General features: G+C 34.4%; 1 protein-coding gene across 6 annotated transcripts in view; it reads left to right on the forward strand.

Moving 5' to 3' along the window:
- CDH19 (cadherin 19) overlaps positions 1-26594 on the forward strand; it is a 61535-nt gene that overhangs the window by 17115 nt on the left and 17826 nt on the right. For 4 of the 6 annotated variants that reach the window (XM_085220715.1, XM_085220716.1, XM_085220714.1 and 1 more), the window contains 7 exons: positions 4567-4793; positions 7840-8131; positions 13688-13807; positions 14430-14594; positions 15384-15568; positions 16751-17004; positions 20237-20373. In XM_085220715.1, coding sequence (XP_085076841.1) covers positions 4596-4793; positions 7840-8131; positions 13688-13807; positions 14430-14594; positions 15384-15568; positions 16751-17004; positions 20237-20373 — 1351 coding nt within the window. In that variant the 5' untranslated portion in view covers positions 4567-4595. Of the gene's footprint in view, positions 1-4566; positions 4794-7839; positions 8132-13687; positions 13808-14429; positions 14595-15383; positions 15569-16750; positions 17005-20236; positions 20374-26594 lie in introns of those variants that run through there. The other 2 variants (XM_085220717.1, XM_085220718.1) reach the window with 2 other exon arrangements.

Below are 26594 nucleotides of genomic sequence, written 5' to 3' on the forward strand. Positions count from 1 at the left end.
TCATGAATTGTCTTCTTGAAAATCATCTAGCAAACATTCAAGTGTGAATCACAGAATGTGATCCTTCACATCAGTACGCTGACAAGTAGTTTTTCAGTACCAAGTGATATCCTGCAGAGCAGAAAATGTTCCAGTAGGATGTGCCCAGTGAATCAAACATCTTGTAATTGGATTTGCTACCTCTCTACAATAAAAAGCTAATTGGAGAAGACAAATATTTTGGTTTTTTTTTTTTGCATGCATATGTTGGTCTTTTTAGTTAGCAAAATTTTTATGCAGAAATAATTTATTTTAGTCAATTTTCAATACTGTAAACTTTGTTAAAAATAAGTAGTAGTATTAGTTAAAGAAAGCTATAATTAAAACTAAGCATTTATTTATTTATTTGTGTACAGAGCAGTGTCTAACAACTATTGGCCTAACAATATTTTGGCATCTCAGCCTGGTTATTTGCTTATTTAATTATTTATTTATTTGTCTAAACACTTATGCTGAAGTTCCTGAATGACTGCAGAAAGTGAACATATCTCAGACAGAACATTTCAAGTTTTCTTTAGCTCAGAAATATTGCAGCTGAAGTAGGATGTAAATGCACAGCATGATAGTTTGTAAAATAGAACAAAATATAATAATTCATCAATATTTAGAAAACAAGACACAGATATTCCCATTTTATTTATTGCAATATATAGGGAGGAAAAATGAAGTAGAAATATCTATACCTCATGTTTATGAAATTTTCGCCAACTATTATTTAATTAATAGCATGTTTAGAAGTTATGCTTTCACAAGGGAAGAAGATGCCGCACTAACTTTGGATAAATTTTAAAGGATTAATCACCGACAGAGAATCTGCAAGAGTTTCTTTGTGTGTGTCAGCATGACATTATCCATGATACCACTTAAGTATTTGAATAAACTCCAAAAGACTCTTTTAAGTTTTCTTTATCCCTTTCTGATGTTCCAGATTTAATTTTAATATTCTCTGGATTCCGTCTGAAAAAACATGAAAAATCTTGCAGAATCCAACTATATCTTAACCAGCACTCCAAAATGTCACTTCCACAGAATGAAAGCAATCTGGCTGAGTCCTGCAATCTGAAATTTGTCCCTACTGAAAGAGCTATGCTCTGTTGAAGTGAATAGTGTGGGTGATGCTCTCTTTGCCCATAGAGATTTTGGGAACAGACATTGCTACTAGCTGTAAAGTAACTCCAAAGAACTGCAACTGAAAAAACTAGTTCTCTTTCTCTGACGGACATGACTGAAATATTTGAAGCTACACGTTCAGATCCATGTAGTACAACTGACAGAAGTGAATGAAATAATCATTTCACGTTTCCAAAATTCTTAGACTCTTAGTATACAGCAGTCACTCTAAGGGAAGACAAACAGGCTTGTTTAGCCAGAGCTAGAAATACTGGACTCGTTCCAGACGCATGTGTATCTGGTAAACTGCAGATTGATAACCAATTGCTCAGTTCTGAAAATACTGGTGGACCAGGACTTAAAAGGGCAAAAGATGGCTGTCTCATCTTGTGTATTCACAGCCACTAGCAAATAAGTATTTTGTAGCCAGCTGCATGTGACAAAATTCAGATGGAAATATTATGTGAGGATGAATAATCACTAGTTTAAATTTAGAAAGAAATCTTGTTATATTTCTCCACGTTCATTTACTTATGTCTTTTGATGATTAGTATAGTTTCAGTGACAGAATGAGAATCAAAAATACATTGTAGCCTAAGACTGTAGAACAGAATTGTTCAATTGTACAATCTTTCCATCCCGTCTTATCTCCTTTGGCTCATGGGCTGAATGGGGCTCTCCCACTTGCGGTATTCAGTCAGTGTAGAAAATCTCATCGTTCAACTTTGACCTTTCCTCTCATTAAAAATGAATGTCCTACCTTTCTCTATATTACTACATGCTTTTAATATTAGAGATAGCATTTGAGAAATAAATATCACAGTGTGATACTTTAAAAGACATTTAATCTCTTTAGTATCTATAGATTTCTGCCAACAGCTTGCCAGGATTTGAAAGCTCAGGTTTTTGTCATCTGAAATGGCATTTGGGATTTTTACATAGTGCAGTATATGCATAGTAAAATGCTGAAATCTGTTGATATGTGTTAATGTACTGCTTAAAATAATGATCAGTACACCATTATAAAACAATAGCAATAGCTGGATTTCTAGTCAGTCAGCTCTACATTGATTAAAATACAGAGATGTAAAGGCACTAATCAACTAAAAAAATAATTTTTCTAAAGCTATTTTGTTCATGAATAACTGACAGATAATTACTGTGGCAATTCTATGTAACATTTTGAAGTCTTTCCCTAATGGTAAAATAGCATATTTACAAAATGAAGAAAATAATGACTCAGTTAGAATAAAGTGAAAATCATGTCACATTCATAACATCTAAGTAATTGTTTTCCATGTAAGTGAAGTGCTGGGTGACTAGTAGAGACACATGAAGCTGTTAATGTGTTAATACGCAGTACAAGTCAATATGATTTGGTCAAATGTCATATCATGTCATGTTAAAGAGGACACTTCTCAAGGACAAGTAATAGCTTTTAAAATAGCTAGGCATGCATTAGACTAGCAAGGCTATTGTTAATATATTTCTAATTAATTGACTGAAGGTATTACATTTTAGATGTTAGCTCTAGTAACCAGAGTATAATTACATTTGGCATATTTGTTAGATGTAGCAGCCCAAAGTCATGAAATTCTGCAATTGTAAAAAGTTGCAAGAATAGGACTAAGTCCACTATTATGCAAATATAGGAATATTTTACCACTGTTATTTCCTTTTTTAAAAAACAAACAATAAGTAAGTTCAGGATCAAAAAACAAACAAACAAACAAACAAAAACCCACAAACATTCTGAATAATTGGATATGCTATATGCATATAATATATAAACATGCATTTATACATAATATAGATACATGCATACATACAATTATTTCACTACGTGTTATAAGTGTAACCAAGTGTCTATCACATTGGGTAGAGCCTGAACTGGCAATAAAAATGAGTCCATATGCAACCTTTTCGTGAAGGGATATGAAGCAGCTGCATTGTAACCCTCTAGTATTACTAGTAATCAGTCACATAAAATAAAGTGGGACAAATGGTAGATGTACTACAAATGAACATGTGTATAGTTGAAAATAGGAAGGTTTCTGTTTAATCAATCTTTTTCTAACACTCAGTAGTGCATTGCTGTTAGTTACAAGTACAGTTTCTTTAACTTAAGGAAAGATTAAAGATAAGAGCTTATAAGGAAGACAAATTTCATGACAATCATAACAACACTAGCACACAAATCAAAACTCGCATCATCATGTTAGGCCTCTGCTTGAGATAAGAAATGTATTTCAAAAGATTCACTTTAATGAATTTGATGAGCTCACATGAATTGTTCTACTTTTCTGTTATTGTTTGCTTGCTTCTATAAACACAAAGAAAGACATCACCTAATTACACCAAAGGAATTTCTTTTTGGTATTTCTTTTTTCTGCATAGTATTTTAAAGGACAGAAATAACTATTTTCCTCAGGAGTCACTTTTTCAAAATCCTGCAATAAAAAAAAAAAAAGATGAATTAAATATATAAGGTGGTCCTAAGGGCCCCTATTTAAAAAGTATCTACTTTGTTATGTTTCGGCGTGTTGTATGTCCCTAATTGTAAGACTTTGCTTATTTCAAGTTGTTGTTGTTTTGTTGTTATCATTAATTTGTTACAAAATTAAGTTTTTTTGTCCTTATTCTTCAGATATGTAAACTGGAACAGAAACTATCCTCATCATTTCTCTGCATATGTAGATAAATACTTCATAACATTGCTGTTTTGCCTTTCCTTAGTCTTTTATTTTTTTCCATCAAAGCAAAATTTACTTCACTAAATTCCAGAAGCCAATTTTTTAAACATCTTATTACTTTATCTATTATTACTCACAAACTGTTAGGCAGTAGAAGGTACTATTTTATAATGTACTGAACTTGTCAAAATTTATAATAAATTATTCTTACTATAATAAAGAAAATTCAAAACCAAGTCAGATTACCAGGTCACCTGAAATTAATATCTAAGTTTCAAATGGTGTTAGGTTTAAACTTGGAGACAGTTCTAGAGCAAAACAAAGTACTCTATAACCAGGCAGTACTGTGACTGCAGTTCAAAATGAGCCTTGTCTAAGCAGAAACATACAATTATTCAAATCAAATTATTCCTGGGCTACAATTCAGTTGCCCAGCTTAATTTGGAAGATGAATTAATTGGAGGATATTTTTTTTTGCTTAAAACGTCCCTGTGTAGGATATTCATAAAGGGAAGTTGAACACTTGATGTTCATGCCAGGGCATCTTAAGGAATCTCCAATTTAATCAGAAGCAGACTTTGTTTCAGCTCTTTCCTTTTTGGGAGGGGAGGAGGTTTTAAGATTGCAAATCAGCTCTTACATTAGCACAGAATATATAAGAAAAAGTGGAAAGATAGAATTGATGCTTTGTCAAAGATTTTTCTTTTTTTCTCCTTTTCCACAGATAAGAATTTTTTGAAAAGAGATTTCAGCATGAATTGCTCCACTTTCCCCTCCCTTGTGCTGGCACTGGTTCAACTTCGACTTTGTTCTCCAACCACACAGAACTTCAGTGCTCAAAACACAGATCAGTCTTATACAACAATTCAAAGAGTGAAGCGTGGCTGGGTATGGGAGCCACTTTTTGTAACTGAGGAAGAGACCTCAACGATGCCTATGTATGTTGGACAGGTATGACAAGTCATGATGACAGGATGACACAAGATTATATCTAACATGTTGATTACCACCTGACCAGGAAATATCAAGAAAAATAGGAAGACAACCTAAGGTAGCTGTTATTGGGCAGCACAACACCTCAACATTACTGTGATCTGATTTGGGATCAAAGAACTACTGGCACTAGAGGTCATGGTAGTAGACAAGTGCCTTCTATCATCTCCACAATCAAGGAAACACAATGTTCACTCAGTTACTGAAACTAAAATTGCGCAGAGTAGGTGGAGATACCAAAATGAAAATGTCCTTTCTATCTTCTGAATGAAAGTTAAGGAATCATTTGTCAACATCTGGCAATTTGCTTGTGCTATTTTTGGCACTGCATCAAAGCAGCTATACTGATTGCAGTATAGTTTACAAACAGTATTTAGCATGTTCTTCTCTTACACTAAGTAGCGGCTGATTCATCCCTCATTAATTTTTAATGAACCAGATTAATACTAAATCCTTTTACCACTGAGAAACTCCAGGAATCTGCATGGTTCATTAGGTTAACGTAGCTTTAGTACAATGAGCAATTTCTTTTCACCCTCCTTTAAGATTGTTCTTTAAGATAATTGTATTAATGAGACTTTATCTACTCCTTATTTTCCCTTTTTGCTCACTTTCATATTATTATTTATTATTATTATTTATTTTTGTAAGCTAGAAGTATTTGTAATCTTGAGATCTAGTTTTATTTCTTTAAGGTACTTTCTAGATGAATGAAGCAAAATAAGTTTAACTGCTAATTAACTAGCACTAAAATTTAATTGGGCCCAAAGGGTGAAGTGCTCAAAATTCATTAATTACTTTCTCTCAGCCCCTCCAAAGTAACTGCTACAGAAGTGCAATATCTTACTTCTAGAAGAATATGTATAGAAATACTCATTTTTTAAACATTATTACTTTTTCCATAGCTGGGAAACAGTCTCCCATGAAAGAAGTTTCATAAATATAATACATTTTCAGCTCTGGACAACTTTAATAATATTGTGTTTTTATTTTACACAGGTAAACTACGGGGAATTTTAACTGAGAACTATTGTTAATTTACTGCAGTTTAACCGCTCTGTAGATCAGACATTTAGTTGTGGTTTACTGTTGAGTACAATAAACTCTATTTTCTGTAAATAAAGTGAAAATCTATGAACATATGTCTTTTTAGTAAATAAAGACCAGAAGAAACTCCGTGAACAAAATGATAGTGGACAGTGTCTGTCAGTTGTTATTCTATATTATAACTCCTTATGCAGCCATTCAGAGCTCAATGTTCAAATTGAACAAGTGGGACCAGATTACTCATAGAGAAATTCTGCTTCCTGGGTTCACCACATAAATGTGAACCTGCCCCACGTTTTGAACAAACTTCGTAAATTGAAAACTTTAGAGTTTGAGATGTTTGTATGTTAAAGAATTTAAACATCATAATCCTAAAAATGATATTTCATTTTTTTGAGGGAAATTAACTGAAAATTTAGGGCTTGAATACTTAGACAAGACTCAATATAGGAACTCAGGACTGTGTGCCTCATATCTCAGAGCAGTGTCCTGGACACATGTTAGATGAGCTGTCAACTTAACGCATAAAATTGAACAAATATACAATTCAAAATACAGCTTCCAAAGAAACTTCTACAAAATCAGCAGTTATCACAAAATATTTTCAGTAGATCTGATAGAGATGTGTGCCACAGTTATTTCTTTTCTAACATGTAGTCTACACTGAGCTGTAGGTTCAATAAGAAAGTAAGAATGAAGCAAAACAGGAATGTTATTTAAATGAACAGCTGGACATGTAATTTACTTTTAAAACACGCTACTTTGTAGGAGAAGCAAGTTGAATATATTTATATACATATATTACATTGAATTATTCAGTACTTATCCTTGCTCTTAGATATTTTGATGTCTGCATGTTTCAGAGTTGTTTTACAGATTTTGGATTCATACTTGTGTTGAATATAGAAAGCTGCATTTTCCATAATGACCCAGCCTTGAAACAGATACTTATTTAAAAACAAAACAAAAAGCATCACACTTCAGAATAGGTAGAGTACTGTAGCCAGTTGGTACTGAGGGAAGATTTTAGTCAGACAGATTTCACTACTTTTTTAATCAAGATAGCATCCTAGAGTCTAGTTCAAAACCCAAAATAACTTAAAAAAAAAAAAAAAAAAAAAAAAGAATGAAACAGGGAAATAATGACATGGTGGAAAATGATGTTGGGAAAAATATCAACTGCAGGTGACTGGCGCACTAAGTGTTTCAGTCCCTGCCATCACAAAAGTGCTGTTGCATATCATTAACATTAATAGAACAATTTTATTGATGTAAAAAAATGCAGCTGGACCACGCTAGTCTCGGGGCTCAGTTTTATCAAAGAAATCATCACCATAAAGTTCATTTTATCAAGATAAGAGAGGATGCAGATCATCCTGGAAGGAAATGGAAAATGGTCTGTCAATTTATTTCAGAATAAATAATACAGACCTATAGCTCAGAATGGCTTTTCATCTCTTTAATATCGCAATAAAATTGGAACACCATTCTCCTTGATAATTGCACTTAGTATTGCTGAGTATAAAAATTATATATATATGTATATTTCTGTAATAATCATAAGACACACTTAACATTTGTAATAACAAAGAATTTAGATAATTTTTTAAGGAGCTTTGCATTGTTCTCAGCAGAAGCTGATAAAGCAATGAGCTAAGGCATATATTATATATATATAACATTAATTTATTTCTCTCCAAAGTGGCTGAAGCACCCTATTTCAGGTTTACCATATGTTTATACATTAGCTTTATCAATATTTTAAAACAGAGATGCAACTGGCTAAAAATGTGACAATGCTCTCTTTCAAATATTAGTTTCCAAGAAAGTGAGGGGGCTCACTGTAGAACAAGAATATAAAAAAAAAAAAAAAAAGAAAACTGATATTCCAAATTTTATTTCCACCTGAATGTGGGAATTAAATAATAATAATATTTTTTCTGCATTTCACTTACAGCTGAAATCAGATTTAGACAAGGAGGATGGCAGCCTACAATATATTTTGACTGGAGAAGGAGCTAACAGCATTTTTTTCATCAATGAACATGGCAAAATTTATGTGAGACAAAAATTGGATAGAGAAAAGAAATCCTTCTACATTCTTAGAGCACAAGTAATCAATAGGAAAACTCGTCTTCCTATTGAACCAGATTCAGAATTTATCATCAAAGTTCGAGATATCAATGATCATGAACCACAATTCTTAGATGGACCTTATGTGGCTACTGTTCCAGAGATGTCACCTGAAGGTATGACGTGCTATAAACTAAAATTTTATTTCCTGATTACTATTATTTCAATACTATATTCATTTAACTTCTTAATAGAATATTGCATAGACAACTTTTCAATGAGAAGGAAGCCATGATATTTTACAACATTGCAAATTTAAAAAGATATATGTTTAAACTGAATTTTGTGAATAAATCCAGTTAACATAGTTGCCTTTAAATATGTAGGTACCTGCATGTTTCAGAGTTGTTTTACAGATTTTGGATTCATACTTGTGTTGAATATAGAAAGCTGCATTTTCCATAATGACCCAGCCTTGAAACAGATACTTATTTAAAACAAAACAAAACAAAACAAAAAGCATCACACTTCAGAATAGGTAGAGTACTGTAGTCAGTTGGTACTGAGGGAAGATTTTAGTCAGACAGATTTCACTACTTTTTTAATCAAGATAGCACCCTAGTGTCTATACAATTGTTCATTGTATGACTATTGTTACAACCTGTCAGCTCTTCAGGCTTCTACAAATGTGATGGAAAAATAGCATACACTTAAACTTTAATGGCCTCTGACCTTGCTTGACTCTTTAAGCACATAAATATAAGCTCAGATGAACTGAAATGTACTCAGCAGCCTTCTTCAGTCTCTTCTGATTTTGCTTGTCAATTAAACAGCAGATCTTTATTATACTCTGCGTAATATAAATCATACTGCATTGTAACTGGAGAAGAGTCAAATTTACATCAAAGCAAACATGATTTTCCCCCAAATATAGGGATAGTTTTCTTCCTGTAAGTAATGAGTTGAGAACAGGAATGAAGTGGGCTGATGTGATGACTATCCTCGTATCATGTGTGATGCCTACCTATTTCCATAGCCAAGCCTCTATCCCAATTGGTAAGCTTCCCTTTGTTTGGATTAGATAATGGATAATACATTTAGTAGTATTTCAAGTTCATGGGCAAACTAATTGAAATTTTAATGTCAAAAGCAATGACTTAAACTCTGGATCAGTTCTTCCACACATCTACATGTCAAAAAGATCTGGAGTATGTATCTGGAAACTCATGTGAAAGCAGCTGACATAAACAAGTAGATTGTTATTATATAGCTGTCTCAATAGCTGTCTTCTTCAAACTTACTGAAATAATCTTTTAAAATCCTACTTGTATCTCTCTGTTATTTCTATTACAAATAAAATAAAATAAAACTGAAAAGAAATTCTAATATTGTATTACTTAAAATTGTATGAATTAATGAGCACATTAACTTTGGGTAACAAAACATGTTTCATTCAGCATTATCCAACTTTTACGATAGTTTTAGTGAATATTTCACAAAGAGCTGTAAACTTAATCATCTTCTGTCACCCTGGATAGCTTTTCAAGTCAGATATACTCACTTTTGGAGTTTAATTAAAAGAGAGGTTAATGTCCTAATTCCTGCTGCAAAGCAGTAGTTCACCGATACTACCAGCAATAGCTGCAAAAGACGTCTGTTTAATCAACTTATTTCCTGGTAACCCTGCTTTACTTGTTACATTGTTTCTTCACTGCTACTTTCTTCTATTCAGGCAGAATAGTTTTTTTGTTTTTGTTTTTTTTTTTTTTCTCAAGATATCTGCATTTGAGCTCTTACTAAAATAATTTTTTAACATAATTTGTTAGTGGTTCAGAGGGCACTTGTGGCCTTGTTGCCTCAAGATCAGAGGAAAGAAGATGGACATTTTGTCAGAATTCTTTGCAGTTTTTTATGTGCTCACAATAAAATTGTACCCTCAGCAGTTTGCTGATGACACCAAGCTGAGAAGTGCAGCTTTCCTGTAGGCCCCCTTCAGATACTGGAAGGCTGCTATCATGTCTACTTGGAGCCTTCTCTTCAGGCTGAGAAGCCTGTCTCTTAGCCTGTCCACACGGAAGGTGCTCCAGCCCTCTGATTATCTTTGTGGTCCTCCTCTGGATCTGATCCAACAGTTCCTTGTCCTTCTTGTACTGGGGGCTCCAGAACTGGATGCAGTACTCTAGATGGTGTCTCACAAGAACAGAGAGTATAGGTAGAGCAATGTATGCACCTTAACAGTGGTTGGATCCAATATGTGGAAATGTTGAGGCATGTCATGAAATCCTCTCTGAGCTCAGTTTCCCTGCTTTTCCAAGGGCAGTTGCTGTACTTCTGAAATGAAACTCTTTTGGTGAGTATACTAAGGTATTAATCTTTAGAAGAAAATTTCTAACCTCTAAACAGGTGGAAACAATAACCAACCAAATTTGCATCATCAGTAACACAGTGGCTTGTTATGTCACTGCTTTTCTTCTGGCAAAATGTTATCTTCTTTTGTATAGTAAGCACATAGACTGGAAAGAGTTTAAATTGCATAATTCTGTTGAGCCTCAATTTTGCACTGTTGTGGAGGTCTCCAGCAGCTGTTCAGCTCTGTGGTACTTGACCTGTAATCTCCTACTTATTTACTTAAAGAAAACATAGACAATACTTGAAAAACAGTCCATAGTTACTGAGCATTTTGTCTGGAAGTAAGAAAGCAATGAGAAAATAATTCACAGCTGACTGAGTATTACTTGCCACAGAGAATTATAGAAAAACAGAAAATAGACATGGATAATTTTACCTAAATTCAGGTAAAAATATCAGTACATGTATTCAAGTGACAACAAATTAGAATACATTTTACTTCTTTCTTACCTCTCTTTTATCTTCAGCACTAAATTTTATTAGGATTTTGTATGCAGGTTTCACTGTAAATGAACAATGTGTTAGCAAATGGACTCCCTTCTGAGAGTATAGATCTGCAGTTTTCCTCAGGCATTTGGCACAGTTTTACATTAAATGCCTCCCATATAGCTGTTAAACTTGAACAAATGCAGTATGTCTGATGGAATGGTTGAGTCAGATGCAGTCTTTTATGAGTACATAGTGTTTTTGTAAATTTCAAGCTCTAGTTAGAAAAAAAATGAGTAACTATTGTGTCCCAGCATATAGCAGGAGGTTGGAACTGGATGATCTTAAAGGTCCTTTTCATTCCAAACCGTTCCATGAGTACCCTCCAGTTTATCTAATAGGCTGCAATGCATTAGTGGCAAAATTATGTTTTACACAAAAGGAGTAAAATGAAGGATGCAGGAATAGAAAGAAAAATCTTATACAGCAATCGGAAAAATGTTGCTTGCATCAGGTAGAACCTGATGAAAAGTGCAAGATGTGTAAATATGTTTACTACGTAGCTCAAGACACTTATGTGTACATAACAGTATGTATTTTGGGCTAAACTTTATACCAGTGTTATACCCAACTATTCAGAAAATGCATATTTGAAAACTTTCAAGTATATTTAGTTAATGTCTATGGCATTGTTTTCATAATCAATTTTCATAATATTTATCATAATTAGATTCTCATTTACATAATTTCATATCTTCAATGGCAAGAGTTGACTTTTTTATTTTTTAGATAAAAAAATGATAACTGATTTTTTTTCCCAATATATTATTTATTCTCATTAATTGTTTTTCTCCCATCCATGGTTATTTGGAGATAATATTAATTCTTTAATTTCTGTCACCCATACACAAATGTCTATGTAAAAACATAGCTCCATTCAGCAAATGGCTTTGTTTGACGTGAGTTAATTTCATTAAGCAATATAGGCTTCATGGTAGTGAAAGATTAAAAACTAGAAAAAAATAAAATAAAATTCAAACTTGGCAAAACATTTTCCTTATGCTCACTTCATAGTCAATATTTAAATCCTTATGTACTGATTACGAGGTATTTGTCCACAAACAATATGAGAAATCAGAGCCCCTAATTGTGTGGACTCTTTTAACCCCAGTTTTACAATCATCTTCCTCCTAATACAGGAGACCAATCTTCTTCCTTCCCTCCAAATCAGCTCCCTCTTTACCAGACAGCCCTTCCCTGCTTCACCTTTCCATTGTGTTCCTGCTCGCTGAGCCCTCCTGAGGAAATACCATTCTTCTGCCTTCTGTGATACTATCAAAGAGTTAATAGGCAAGCAAAAAAGTAGTCTGGGGCTCACAGAAGCAGCAAAAACCATTTTAGTTTCAACATTTCTTTGAATACTAACTATAGGAAGTAAATTTATCTTTAAATGACTGAGATACAAACAGCTGTAATTATAAACTTTTCAGTCTTGTTTATTTTGTCCCATCTTTCTAACAAATTAGAAAATTTGTTAAACATGTTGCTGTAAATAAATAGATTGCTGAACTTAATCATTTGTTCTTAGGTTTCTTTAGCAGAAAAACTGCATTTATAGGCTGTACAACAGGCTGTACTTATTGTATTATCCACAGTGCTTGTCAGTCCATGTCTTTCAAAACAACTTCATTATAGTCATGCTAACATGCCTTAGAGGTTGAATTTCCAGTATTAGTTAGAACAGTTTTCCATGTAACAGCTATGTAGCTGAGTGCTTCTATTTATTTTATCTATTGGTTTTGTTAAAAAATACTGCTATTTCTGAGGTATGTATGTTTCTCAATTAAATAACAGTCTGACATTTTAATGTTTCTGCAAAGCAAGAGGGAGTGATATGCATATATATGACACACAACTAATACATGCATGTTAGAAGTTTGGTGTTATAGCTATTTTGAAGGATATATTACTCCAAAAGTTGGTGGTAATGAAGAACTTCTTAGGATATGAATAACATCTCAGTGTATCTCCACTCTGAGGGAAGATAGCATGCATTATAGAGTCACTTGAAATGCTGCTGACTAAATTAAGAGTAAATGGAAAGTATGAATACTTCTGAAAATAATAAAAACATTTCATTTGCCATGTTCAGCAAACCGTTCTATGTGAAAATCTTATTCAATTCTATAATAGTAAGTTCAGAATTGAATATATATGTTTTACTGGTAAAAAAATTTTAAGCATGAGTTTGCCGTAAAAACGTGCTTCAGATCTATTGCCTTGCAATCCATCATTTCTTCTTTTCTCCTCTAGCATAACTGTACAACTATACTGCAGCTATAAACAGACTCAAGTACGTGAATGACTGCTAGAAAATTTTTGGAAAGAAGCTTGATTTCCTGTTTTCCTCATAAGAAGCTTTTTACTGAGAGAGTGGTGAGGTGCTGGAACAGGTTGCCCAGAAATGTTGTGAGTACCCCATCCCAGAAGGTGTCTAAGGCTAGTTTGGACAGGACCCTGGGCAATCTGATCTCATACTTCATCCAGCAGCTGGCACTTGTGGCTGTGGCACTGGGGTTGGAATTTAGGGATCCTTGAGGTCCCTTCCAGCTCAAGCCATTCTATGGTTTGATGATTATAACTGAATATCTGTGTTCTTGTGCAGAAGTTATGTGACGAAAAAAAGAGATAAAAGTAAAGGTTACCTTAACTGACAGTACAGTGAATGTTTGCTTTTGAAAGGTAGTCATTACTAATGACCCCATTCTCATTCTTGTGTATAGGAGATAGCCAGCTTTCTGTCAAAGATGAAGTCTTTGCAGATTGATTCTGCAGTGTTTTTTACATGGACAATAATCTATATTCTTTTTTATTATTATTTTTATTTTTTATTTGAGGTACTTCTGTTACACAGGTAACAGCTACAGATGGTGATGATCCTTCTTATGGGAATAATGCCCGGCTTCTTTACAGTCTCATTCAGGGTCAGCCTTATTTCTCTGTGGAGCCAAAGACAGGTAATAGAGAATGATCTTGTCACCTCAAAAAATCATAAACTAACATAAAATGGATGAAAGCCAGTATTTCTTTCCTCATTTCAGCAAAAATGTCAACCGATATCACCTTGTTTTTACATCTTTTCATAATTCCTACACTTTAAAAAAAATGAATATTTCATTTCCCAAAGGAAGATGACAATATTTATATCTCTTTAGAGAATCAACAATTTAGTTAGGAAATTGCCTTGCTAAAGAAAAGAGCTGGATTCTGAATACCTCATCCAACAGGTGGACCCAGGAAAACCTCTGGGTTAACAGATCCAAGATTCACTATATGACTGTTTCTACCTCTGTATTGGAGGAATCACAGGTATTCCCTTCAAAATCATGATTTCTGGGAAAGAAAGATGATTACATATGATATATAAGATCTATGGTGTGTTCTGTTCTCTAGAATTCTAAGCATACAGAATTAATCTTTAACACTCTGTAGATGTTGCCGTAAGCATAGCCTAGAATGGGCCATATAGAATTGGACTGTGTCCAAAGATGGATTTTAAACCTATATTATATGGACAGTTATTGGGAAAAACTTGAGTATTATATGTCAGGGTCCTAAAAATGTACTTTTCATTTTCAGGAGTCATCAGAATGGCTTCCCAAATGGACAGAGAAACAAAAGATCAGTATTTGGTTGTCATCCAAGCCAAAGATATGGTTGGACAAGCAGGAGCATTTTCAGCAACGGCCACTGTTACCATCAACCTCTCTGACGTCAATGACAATCCACCCAAATTTCAGCAGAGTGAGTATAGACTACAGTAGTTGAAGGCATGGGAAAATTTAGATCTACCATAGCCCTATTAAGTTCAATTATAAATGTTTTCTGCATAAGTCTATGCTTTGATTTCAGCATTAAAGACTTAGAAAGCAAACAAACTAAAAACAACTGGACAAAAAATAATCAAACACCAAAGACAAAGAAACAGAAAACCCACCACTATCAAAAGACTTTAGGCTTTGCTGTATTTTTTTATGAGGCTTTGGAGATGAATTACTTACTTACTAATCTGTTTTCCATATTATTTCCCTACCTATGCTTAATATCTCAGCAATAGGATTCTAAGTACAATTTTCAAGAACCTTCTTTCTCTACTTGCTTCATATTTATTTATTTATTTATTTATTTATTTATTTATTTATTTATTTATTTATTCCTAGCAGATACTGTAACCTTTTTGACAAATGATGTGACTGTCTGTCCAGGTAGTTTCTTGCAATCATTTAAATGGGCTAGTGGGAGAAACTAATAAAATGTAGCTGGGAAATGCTACCCTCCACTGTTTTTTCACCTTGTATAGCTGATTCTCCTAAGCCTTTTATTTACAACTAAAATGGAACTCAGAGAGAGAGACTTGTAGGAGGAAAGGCTGTCTCACCTTGCCCCTGGGGTCCATCCATCACTGGATTAGGTACATTGCTCTAGTAAAAGCTGAGGGCTTTCCCCAGTTTTCTAAGAGCCCCAGGCCATGATAGCCTCAGTAGCTATTAACCGTGATGGATCACTGACCTGTATCAGTATTTGTTTCCTTAGGACTCTACTATTTGAATGTCTCCGAGGAAGCTCCTGTGGGCACTACTGTAGGCAGACTCCTGGCAGAAGACAGCGACACAGGGGAGAATGCAGCCATGAACTATTTTATTGAAGGAGATAGTTCAGATGTTTTTGGCATCATTACTGACAGGGAGACTCAGGAAGGAATTATCTTACTGAAAAAGGTGAGATTTCAGTAGCAATCTAAAAAATACCTAAATATGGGGAAGATCTTCCTCAAACAAAAAATATATTTAATAAAACACCTATTCTTTTGTATTCCACCAATTTTTTATTTTATTTTATTTATTTTATTTTTTTATTATCTTTCTTCAGGCAATGTGGTTTGACTGGAATATTAGAGGGATAAAAAAAAAATCTTTTTCCTTCTGTTTTCTTTTCATGTAACCACTAAATAAAATACTGGCAGCCAAAATATCTTAATATTATTCCTTGCATTGCAACACAGTGTACCTCATTGCAACGATATATTCAATCTCTTCTTTGCATCATCTGTAAAACCTTAAAATAAACACAGTATCTTCCAGCAATTCCTCTTAAACTTTAGCGAAGAAAGAATCTATAGAAAGAATGTAGAAAGTGGATTTTGTTTGCAATTGCATAGCTTTAAAAATGCACTAAATACATTACTATGATAGTTATTTTTGAAGTAAGATACTTCACAGGCTTTAATACAATGTGATTTATTTTGCAGAGGAAACGTTCCAGGCCACCTGACACTTCATCTGAAATAAAGTCACTAGTGAAATTCAGGAGCCTGAAGAACTGAATGTTTTAACATTTTTTGTTGTTACTGCTGGTTTTTGTGTGTGTGTGTGTGTTTTTGTTTGTTTGTTTTGTTTTGTTTTTCCTACTCTAAGTTCATTAAAATTCTGGAATTTTTTTTCCAGAAGAGAGTTTTGGGAGAGTTTTGCTTTCACTTGTTTGCCTTTTATTTTGTTCAGATTTCAGAATATACTGACAGTAAAAATAATTATATAACTATATGTTATAGAAGGTGTTTTTCTTATCTATTGAAAGACCTATTTACAGTGTTGTTCAATGGTAATGTTAAAACTAGCCTACATATGAACCAAACAACAGCATTGTGCAGTTTAATTGTAATAAAATTAATACAAATTAAATAAAATAATTATTAATTATTAAAATAAAATAAAACAAATATTAATAAAATTAATAAAGATTATTTAATTTTAAAAAAATCTTAGAATTATCTACTTTTAAAACACTCCCAAAAAGAAGGAGAAGCATTATTCTGTACTTCTTTTCACACTGCTTGTGGATCTGTGTTTTAACTCATATGTGAAAAAAAGAAATATCTTTCATCTCATTTTCTTTCTTTACAGAGAGTGGATTATGAGAGCAAGAGGAAACACAGTGTTAGAGTAAAAGCTGTAAACAGGTACATTGATGATCGTTTCCTGAAAGAAGGACCATTTGAAGACATAACTATTGTACAAATCAGTGTGGTAGATGCTGATGAACCTCCAGTTTTCACTTTGGAGAGCTATGTGATGGAGATTGCTGAAGGAGCTGTAAGTGGCTCATTGGTAGGAATTGTATCTGCAAGAGATCTGGATAATGATGACAGCCCAGTCAGGTACCTAATTCAAAATCTAAACATGTCTCAAATATAATCATAGTATTTCCAAAGGCCACGAAGGCTATTTGTGTTCCTTATTTTGGCTCATGTTTACAGTTCATCATGTTTTCATTGTGATAACCAGCGTTATTCTAGGTTAAATCTTGACCCCTACCCAAAATAAAAATAAAATAGCTTCATACATTTTAAGAGCATTTTGAGATAGGGCAATAGATTAAATACTGGCCTGGAAGAGGATGTGGATTACAGAAGAGCCAGGGTACCTCAACCAAACCTGTAAGTGCATGGAGATGTTCCAATCTATTTTCCAAAATTCTGGAGATATGTAGAGATGGTTTCATTGCTGGGAGAAAGACACAGAACAGCTCCACTGGCATCTTCTCATCTCAACATGAACAAAATTTACCAATTCCCTACATCTGCTACTATATTCACAAAGAGATATTATATAAAAAGAATCCTCCAGGCTTTTAATTTTACAAATTATGCCATTTCTTAAGGGAGAAAACAGGTAATTAATCTTTAAAATTGGGTTTATAATTAAAAATTGCTTATTGAGTTATTTGACATTACTGTACTCAGCGGTTTAAAGAAGTTAGCATTAAGGGACAAATGAATGACCTACAAAATAATTTATGGCATGTAGATTAGCTTATTAGGTTCTGAATGGAAAAATCAAATACACATATATATTCGGAAGAATTGTTGATGCAAAGACATTTGCTATGTTTTCATATAAATTTACTGCTACTTCTTAAACAATTTACATTAAATTAGAATAATAAAAAAGTACTTCTCTTCAAAGAAATCAGGCATGGTTCACTTAGATGATATTGCAGAATCTACAGTAATGTGTAAACAGAGTGCAACTTTTGAATCTGAAATAGTTTGATGAAACTCACTATGAAGCGGATGTGTCTGAGTAGCACCAGTATAGCAAAACATACATTGCACTGCTGAATTACTTTAAAATACAGCACCTAACATATAGGCATGAATCTGATTTTGAAATCATTGTTATTATAAGTGATGACAGGTACTTAAAATATAGGAAACTGGCTATGTTGTATCAGGACACTAGTTTTTAAATAAATAAAGAAAGCAAAGGTATGCAACAAAAAATGCAGTAATAAAAGTAGTACATCAATTGTAAAAAAATAACTAAAATCCATCCAACATTGATTTTCTAACAATTATCAATGATTAATCAGATTAATAACAACAACAAAACAAAAAAAAAATCCAAGAGAAACTGTATCAGAAAACCTCCAGCAAGCTTTGGATGCAGAGGATGAGGAATACGCTTATAAATTATATTATATAAACATATATATACATATACATACATACATACATACATATATACACATATATATACGTGTAAATTAATATTGAACTATGAGCTGCTAAAACAGAATTTTCCAAAAGGTAAACCTTTGTCTCTGCCATGGTTTTATGTTTTTTGGTTTTCAGTATTCCTCATCATAACATCATGTAGTGCTGTAATGCTCCCAGTGTAACTGGGAGTTAAAGTGTTGATGCTCCAATTCCAGGCACCTATCCCTATACATTACAGAAGTCATGGGATCTGGCCCTTCTGGGTGGGGCAGTCTCTTACTGCCTTGCAGTGAGTGCTGGAGGGTGCTTTTCTAGCCTTTCCAAGCTTTTCAGGTTTGACTCGGTCTCAAGAACTCTCTCTCTCCTATCTTATTTGATTTATTAGTCTCAATTTCAATTAGATTGTATTATATTGTGTTATCTTGCATTCCAATATCACAGTTAGTAAAATAAGTTTTCCTCCATAGATCGTTGCCGCTGTTTTTTTCTTCCTTCTTTGAGTCCATCTCCCATCTCCCTATCCCTTTTCCTTTTCCCTTCCCATTTTGTGGGGCCGGAGGGCTCAGGGGCCTGCTGCCCCCCTGTCACAAGCATAGATTTATCTAGTTAACTCTGCGACAGCTCAAATGAAAAATACACTCATTGGCTTTGTTATGAGATTTCTTAATTTATTCTCTTAGTGATTTTCCAAACACGCTAAGAAATAACTATTAATAAAATGTTAGAGACTCATCAAAATGCTGACACATAATCTGAGCTAGAGTCTTAAGTGCCAATAAGAGATAGAAGGGGAGATTTAGATTGAATATAAGGAAGATACTTTTACAGTAAGGATGGTGAAGCACTGGCACGTGTTGCCCAGTGAAGTGGTAGAAGCACCGTTCCTGGAGATCTTCAATGTTAGGCTGGATGGGGCTCTAAACATCCTGATCGAGCTGTTAGTGTTCCTGTTCATTGCTGAGGAGTTGGTCTAGATCTTTAAGGATCCCTTCCAATTCAAATAAGTATATGATTCTATGATAAAAAAAAGATTTTATCAAGCAAAATTAAAAGTGCAAAAAAGAAGGAAAAATTAGTCTTGTGAATTCCAAACTGGAATCATAAGAACTTTCAATCCTTCAGTCAGATTTTTCTTCTCTGAAATTGGCTACTAGGAGTTGTGACACACAGTCCTTTTTTAATGTCATGAATAATATCTACAAATATTCTTTCCATCTGAATCAATGCTTTTGGTATCTTTTTTTAGTCCATCTCTGGCTTGTGAACAGACTTTAACAGTTTGAATGGTATGTATGTATGTGTGCACGTGCATGTCTGCATATGGAAGTAGCCTGCAGAGCATTTTAAGAGACAACTCAGGAGCAGTGGACTGATTTGCATTCATCTTCTACTTTAAGATTTTGTACCCTGCCCAGGTTGCACCTCGTTATAGATAGTTGTCTTTCTTTATAATGCCCATTGCCTCAGCATCAGAGCATGTCAACAATGATAAAATAGATTTACCATTATACATCCACTTAACTGTTAGCGTTATTCATTTCACAAGTGGCACTTTTGCTGTTTCTTTTCAGCAAAGTCATTCACCTGCTGTGAGCCTGAAGAATGAATAATACAATTCAGATTCAGTTCATATTAATATAGATCTGAGATATACTTAGTTTTATAAAAAGAAGAGCTTTGATCTTGACAGCAGTGAATTTTAAATGTTTATAAGTGTACATTTTTCATTATTTCTGAGTTCTTGCTGCACACATTTATATGTATATATGCACGATTCTGTTTTCTCATCTGACAGCATTTTTATGTCCCTGTTTCTGATAGGGATTTTCAGTATTAGGGAATCTCTCCTTTTTTATTACTATTATTATTATTATTATTTATTTTAATGCAGGTATTCTATTGTCCAAGGCATGCGTTTAAAGAGATTGTTCAGCATCAATGAACACAATGGAACAATCATTACAACTGAACCTCTGGACCGAGAGAAAACTTCTTGGCACAACATAACTGTTACAGCCACAGAAACTAGTGAGTAAGAATTTTAAGGAACACTGTGTTTTGTACACGAGTATGCAACTGTAATTATCCTCTGAATATGCCTTCTTTTAAATGAAGAACATATGCTTCCTTGTCTTTATATTACTATTGCTTGCTACATGAAGGAGCATTATTAAAATGATTAGTTAAATAGAAGCAGAATATATTTGAGCTCTAAGATCCTCTGCTCTTTCATAAAAGATGACCTTATTATACACACACGCATATATATATGTATATAAAGAAATTGTAATAGGATTGAAACTGTAATACTTTCAAGTTAGATTGAAGCATATGAATTGCTCCTGTAGTGAAAGTACTTATGTTAAATTAGACCCTGCTTAATTTCACACCAGATTTTTGACTACTACAAAGTTAGCCAGGGTCTAATTTAACACCAGTCAGAAACCTGTGGCTCAAATGAATTCTGAATGTAAGGCTTAAATCAGACAGACTTCAAGTGCCAATTTAATCTCTGAAACATCCTTTATATGTTGGTTTGTTTGAAAGTCAAATGCAAATTGCCTATGTTTGCACTTCTGGTTATCTGCTTGCCCTAACTCTGAGACAATGCCCCAGAAAATTAACAACTATTGACTTACAAAGTGATTTAACAGGATTATTGGGATAGTATTTAATAACTTGCCACAATCACCCTTAAGGAGAAGAAACATACAAAACTAGAGGCTAATCAATAGATTAGACAGATTTTCTAAATACTTTTAGCATGTTTGTTTATTCTTGAATCTCAGTAAAAAAAAAAATATTTATTGGTAAATCTACTTTAAACATATATTCATTGGTTGCACATTTCCCAGAAGGAAGCATCCGCTGTATCTATGTCAGAATAGTACTGCTAGAAGTTCAATGCAGCAGAGCTGGTAGCACTTTTCACTGGAGTCTTTATTTTGTATTTGGGAATTTATGGTATTATCTTCCTTTTCAGCTTCTCTGGGACTTTTAAAACATAAATATATCTTACTTTTCATGTAGCTGGGCAGCTAGCAGGTGATGATAAAACTGATCTCTGGCATATTATTTTTATCATGTCTTGAATAGCACTATAGAAACACAGCAGGATGACTTTAGTCTGGATTTTTCTGTTTAGCTAAACAATAGAAAAGGAAAGAATCCAATGTTAGAAACGAATGTCTCTTCAGCAGCAGGAGAAAGTGGATCTTTCATAGCAACGAAAGTTATTGTAAAGAAACTGAACCCTCATTATTTTCATATACTTATTCTTTATTTCTTTAATGATGATAAGATCACTGTCTATAAAACTATATTCAAAAGCATTGAAGTTAGGTCACCTTGGTATGGTCATACCTGAAATGATTTATATTACGAACCAGTAGCATTTTATTCCTTGAATATAGTCATAAAATATGCTGTGTGCATGAGACATTTTGTGGATGACATTGTACCTCCACTGAAGCCAAATCAAAATGGCATTAGACATCATCCACACTACTTATTAATTGCAGTTGAGATACATCTCATAAGTTTATTATGGAAATGGCATCTCTGGAATCCTCTTGATATCCTGGCATTTGTATAGGACTCAAACCTTCTGCCTCTTTTGTGATAACAAGGATCAGAGATTAGAGATCTGTCTTCTATTGCAAGATTTGTGTCTTCATCATCCTATTCTCATCCTGTTGGGATAAATTATTTTAAAGGTATGCAGAAGCAGACCTTATTCACTGGACCTTGAACTTAAGCAGTGGGAATCTGCAATGTGTAAAGTCTTGTTCTACTTTATGCTAAAATATGGTTCCAGATCAAGAAAAATCAAGTAAAATTTGATCAGGTGTTCTTGGTTTTTACTCAGCTTACATTGAGTAAAAGGGCAAAGCATAAATAGAAGCATTCCAGCCATGCATGACAGCAAAAAATCCTTAAGCAATCAGATTTACTTGACAATGATTTAATAAGTCATATGATAATTAATGAACTTTTAATTATTATTATTTGAAAGAGTAATATCTGTCACAACTTCTCAGTCAAAATAAGGGTGAACGACAAAAGTTTAGAGGTGAATGACAAAAGTTCTCAGTGATAGCAATTGCCTTGAGCTTACTTTGATCTTCATTTATCTATATGCGTGTGCTAAAGTTTACTAGATTTATCTACACTCACCCTAAAGAGACAAATCATTTGTCTATAGAGTTCTGCAAATATTCATTTACCGTGTGTTTCAAAACTACTGCGTGACCGCAGAATGTGCAGCTCTTTGAAGGTTTCAGTCTTGGAACACATAACTAATTTTCACTCCACTTTGACCACATATAATTATGTTGATAGACTTCTTATATTTTAGATTTGTTTCTTTTTTTATTTTGTTTTTCTTTTTTCTTTTTTATATTTTCTTTTTAATATTTTGTGTATTTTTGTATATTATAAAGCAGGAACAAAATAAACCTGATTTAGCATTATTATTATTTTTTAATCCAAGTTTCCTTTTACTGGCTGATGCTAATTCCAAATTTTTTAATATCCTGCAAGTATTGAGTTCTATTTTGTACCTCTGGACTATTACTGCTTTGTTTTTCCCCTCCCCACATAGCTCCAAAATTAGTTGGTAAATTATTCTGATTCTTAGTAATTAGACCATCAAATTCATTCTTGACACTGATCCCACTTATTGCATCTGGTATTCCGTTCTCATCTAATTTTATTTTCTAGTTGTGATCTCTCTTGGAGATTGTCACAAAGATCTTTAGATGAATGTAAAATTAACAACAGTATTGAGATTCTGACAACTATTTTTCTGTATAAAGAATAAAAGAAAAATCAGTATTGTCTGGTATTGAACTCTAAGATTTCAGAAGGATTTAAATCACAGAATGGTTTAGGTTGGGAGGGGCCTGAAAGACCATATAGTATCAACCTCCTGCTGTGGACAGAGCTGCCATTCGCCAGATCAGACTGCCCAGGGCCCCATCCAACCTGTCCTTGAGTATCTCCAGGGATGGAGCAGGAACTATTAATGAGTTTTCAGTGTAAAAAAGCTAATGATCTATTAGGAAGCACAAATATTACATTACCTTTAACTTCTAGTGTTTTCCCCACTTCCCATGAAAACCAGACTTCTACCACAGTGTTATTTTCCAATGGCAATGTGGGGAATGATCTTTGTTTTTTTACCATACATTGAGGTTAAAATAAAAGTCCAAAACAGAAAAAGACAATCCAAAAATAGTGATGATGTGAAAAAGATGTATAGGACAATTGGTGAAAGAAAACAGATGGGAATGACAACTACATTCTGCATGGTGCTGTGCTTGTTCGTGTATTTGACAGTAGGCATCCACTGTGGAATACATGAGTCTTGGGAGCAAGGTAGGTATTGGGCTAAGTATTTGGGCTCTTTCCATGCTACTCTCTGTATGCATGAAGCCAACTAAGGTATTCCCCAACTCCCAGTAAGAATCACAGAACTTTCCTTTAGGTACCAGTCAAGACACATCTCTGCCTTATACATGAAATCTTGACCTACGTAAAACAGATTCAGTCCTACAGTGTATCATTACTAAAAGGGATGTGCATTACTTTTTATATTTATTTAAAAACTAAGCCAAGCATTGTTTCATTGCTCTTATATTATCTAACGATTTCACAGGAGAAACAGCAATGTGAAACTGCTGAGCATCTAGCTCTTTTTCTCTGTGTTAAGTTGCTTTTGCTGCCATTTCCTTTGGCAAAAGACTCATAAGTTTCAGAAAGAATATTCATTGAATATTCTTGCAAGTAACACACCTGTGTTTTAGACAGAACAGTTTGTGATATTGTCAGGTATTTAGGCTAATAGATATCTAGGGTTTGTGGAATTTTTAAAGATGATTTTATTCACTGGAAAATGTCTTCCATATGGCCCTTAACCTACAATACAGTTAAGTTAATGTAAATGATACCGTCGCCATGAAAATTCTTGCCTCCTGCAGTAATGCGTTACACTGGGGAGAAAGCAGAACTTTCTAAGAGCTAAGTGATGATTAGTACCATCTAAGTGAGGATTGAATCTTCTGATAGATGAAAGTCTTCCAAGAGTATTCGGTATGTGCAGATCTTTTTTTCTGTTAATTTCAGATGTGTCCTGATCTCAGCAGAAAGAGTCGATTTTCTTCACAGTAGCTGGCATGGTGCTGTCTTGGATCTAGATTGAAAATAATGTTGATAATACATCTTCTCATACTTCCTGCCATTGAAAAGTCTGAGGGCCCACCAGGAGCTGAGAGTGAACAGAACCATGACAGTTGACCCAAACTGACCAAAATATTATTTTATACTATATGATATCATGCTAAACAATAAAACTGGGGGGAGTTAGTCAAGGTTAGCTATCATTTCTCAGGAACGGGCTTTGCCACCATTTCCAAAACTGAAAGGAGCTGGATTAGTCACAGACTCTTTGTGACTCATGCTCGACTTGGTGTTCATCAGTGCCCCCAGGTCTTTTTCTGCAGAGCTGCTTTAGAGTTGAGTAGCACCCAGTGTATACTGGTGCCTGGGATTGTTATTCTCCAGGTACAGAACTCTGCACTTCTTCTTGTTGAACTTCATGCAGTTTTTTTTGTCGGCACAACTCTACAGCCTGTCAGGTTCCCTCCATATGGCTGCATGGCTCTCTGGTAAGTAATTTCCTCCTGTTTCATGTCACGTGCAAAACATGCTAAGAATGCACTCTATCATGTCATTGAGATAACTGATGAAGATGTTAACCAGGACAGGACCTCTGTTTGTTCCAGGCCTCCAACTAGACTTTGTGCCACTGACCACAGCCATCTGCATCTGGTTGTTCAGCCAGTTTTTGACCCACATCACTGTCTGCTCATCCAGCTTGTACAAGTGTAGCCTTGCGATCACAGCTGCCGGTTCCCTCAGCACTCCTGGGTGCATCCCACCAGGGATCACAGACTTCCAATCACAACATCCAATTTGTTCAAGTATTCCTCAACTTAATCTTCCACCAGTGACATGTCTTCCTAGCTCCAGCCATTCAGCCAGGCTGCTAAGATCTGGGATTCCTGAAGAAGTCTTGCTGGTAAAGACTGAGTCAAATAGAACGTTAAGTACCTCAATCTTTTCATTGTCCTGCATAACCAGATCTTCTCTTTCCTTAAGAGAGCACTCACATTTTCCCGTAGTCTCTCTTTTGTTACTGAGGTATTTGTAGAAATCTTTATTGTTGCATTTTCCCTGGAAAGATTCATTTCTGTCCAGGTTTTGGCTTTCCTAATTTGATTACTAGCTACTCAGAAAACATCTCTGTATTCATTCCAGGTAACTTGTCCTTTCTTCTACCCTATGAAAGTTCCTTTTTTTGTTTAAATTTGACCAGGATGTCTTTGTTCTTTCATGCAGGTCTACTGGCATTTTCACCTGACTTCCTCTTTATTAGGATGCATCTCTCCTGAGCATGGAGAAAGTGATCTTTGAATATTAACCAGCTTTCTTGAGCTTTTTTTCCATCTAAGGCTTTGTCCTGAAGTACTCTACCAAGCAGATCTTTGAAAAGGCCAGTGCCTGTTCTCCCAAATTCCAGCTGTGAACTTGCACTCTCCTCACTGCCTTAAGGATCTTGACCATTTTGTGGTCGCTGAAATCAAGGCTGCCTTTTACTTTCACATTACTAGCAAGCCCTTCTTCTTTGGTGAGAATAAGGTCCAGTACACCATCTCTCCTCACTGGTTCCTCAGCCACTTGGAAAAGGAAGCTACCATCAGTGCACTGTAGAAACCTTCTCAATTGCATATGCTCTTCTTTGTTGTTTCTCCAGCAGGTATAGGTGTGGTTAAATTTTCCTGTGATCACCAGGGCTTGTGAATGTGAGACCAGTCCTATCCATCTGTACAGGGCCTCATCCACTTATCCTTCCTGATCAGGTAGCCTGTACCAGACCTCCACTACAATGTCACCTGTCCCTTCTCTCCATTTAATCACAACTCATAAACACTGTCAGGTCCTTATCCCTCCCCATACTGATCTCCATGCACTCCAGCTGGTCATCGACATAAAGAGTGGCACACCGTATTTGACTCTTCAGCTGTCCTTTGTAAAGGTTGAATACAACCAATTGTGTAATCAATGAATATACAGATGTTATAATTAAGAAATAAATAGGAAAATTAGACTAAACAGATTATCACACTAAAGAAGAATGGATGAAAAGCTTACCCTTGCTCTGGGCTCATTGAGAAGACTCCAAAAGA

This window comes from Meleagris gallopavo, chromosome 3 (assembly GCF_905368555.1).
Source record: "Meleagris gallopavo chromosome 3, MGAL_WU_HG_1.1, whole genome shotgun sequence".
NCBI lineage: Eukaryota > Metazoa > Chordata > Aves > Galliformes > Phasianidae > Meleagris > Meleagris gallopavo.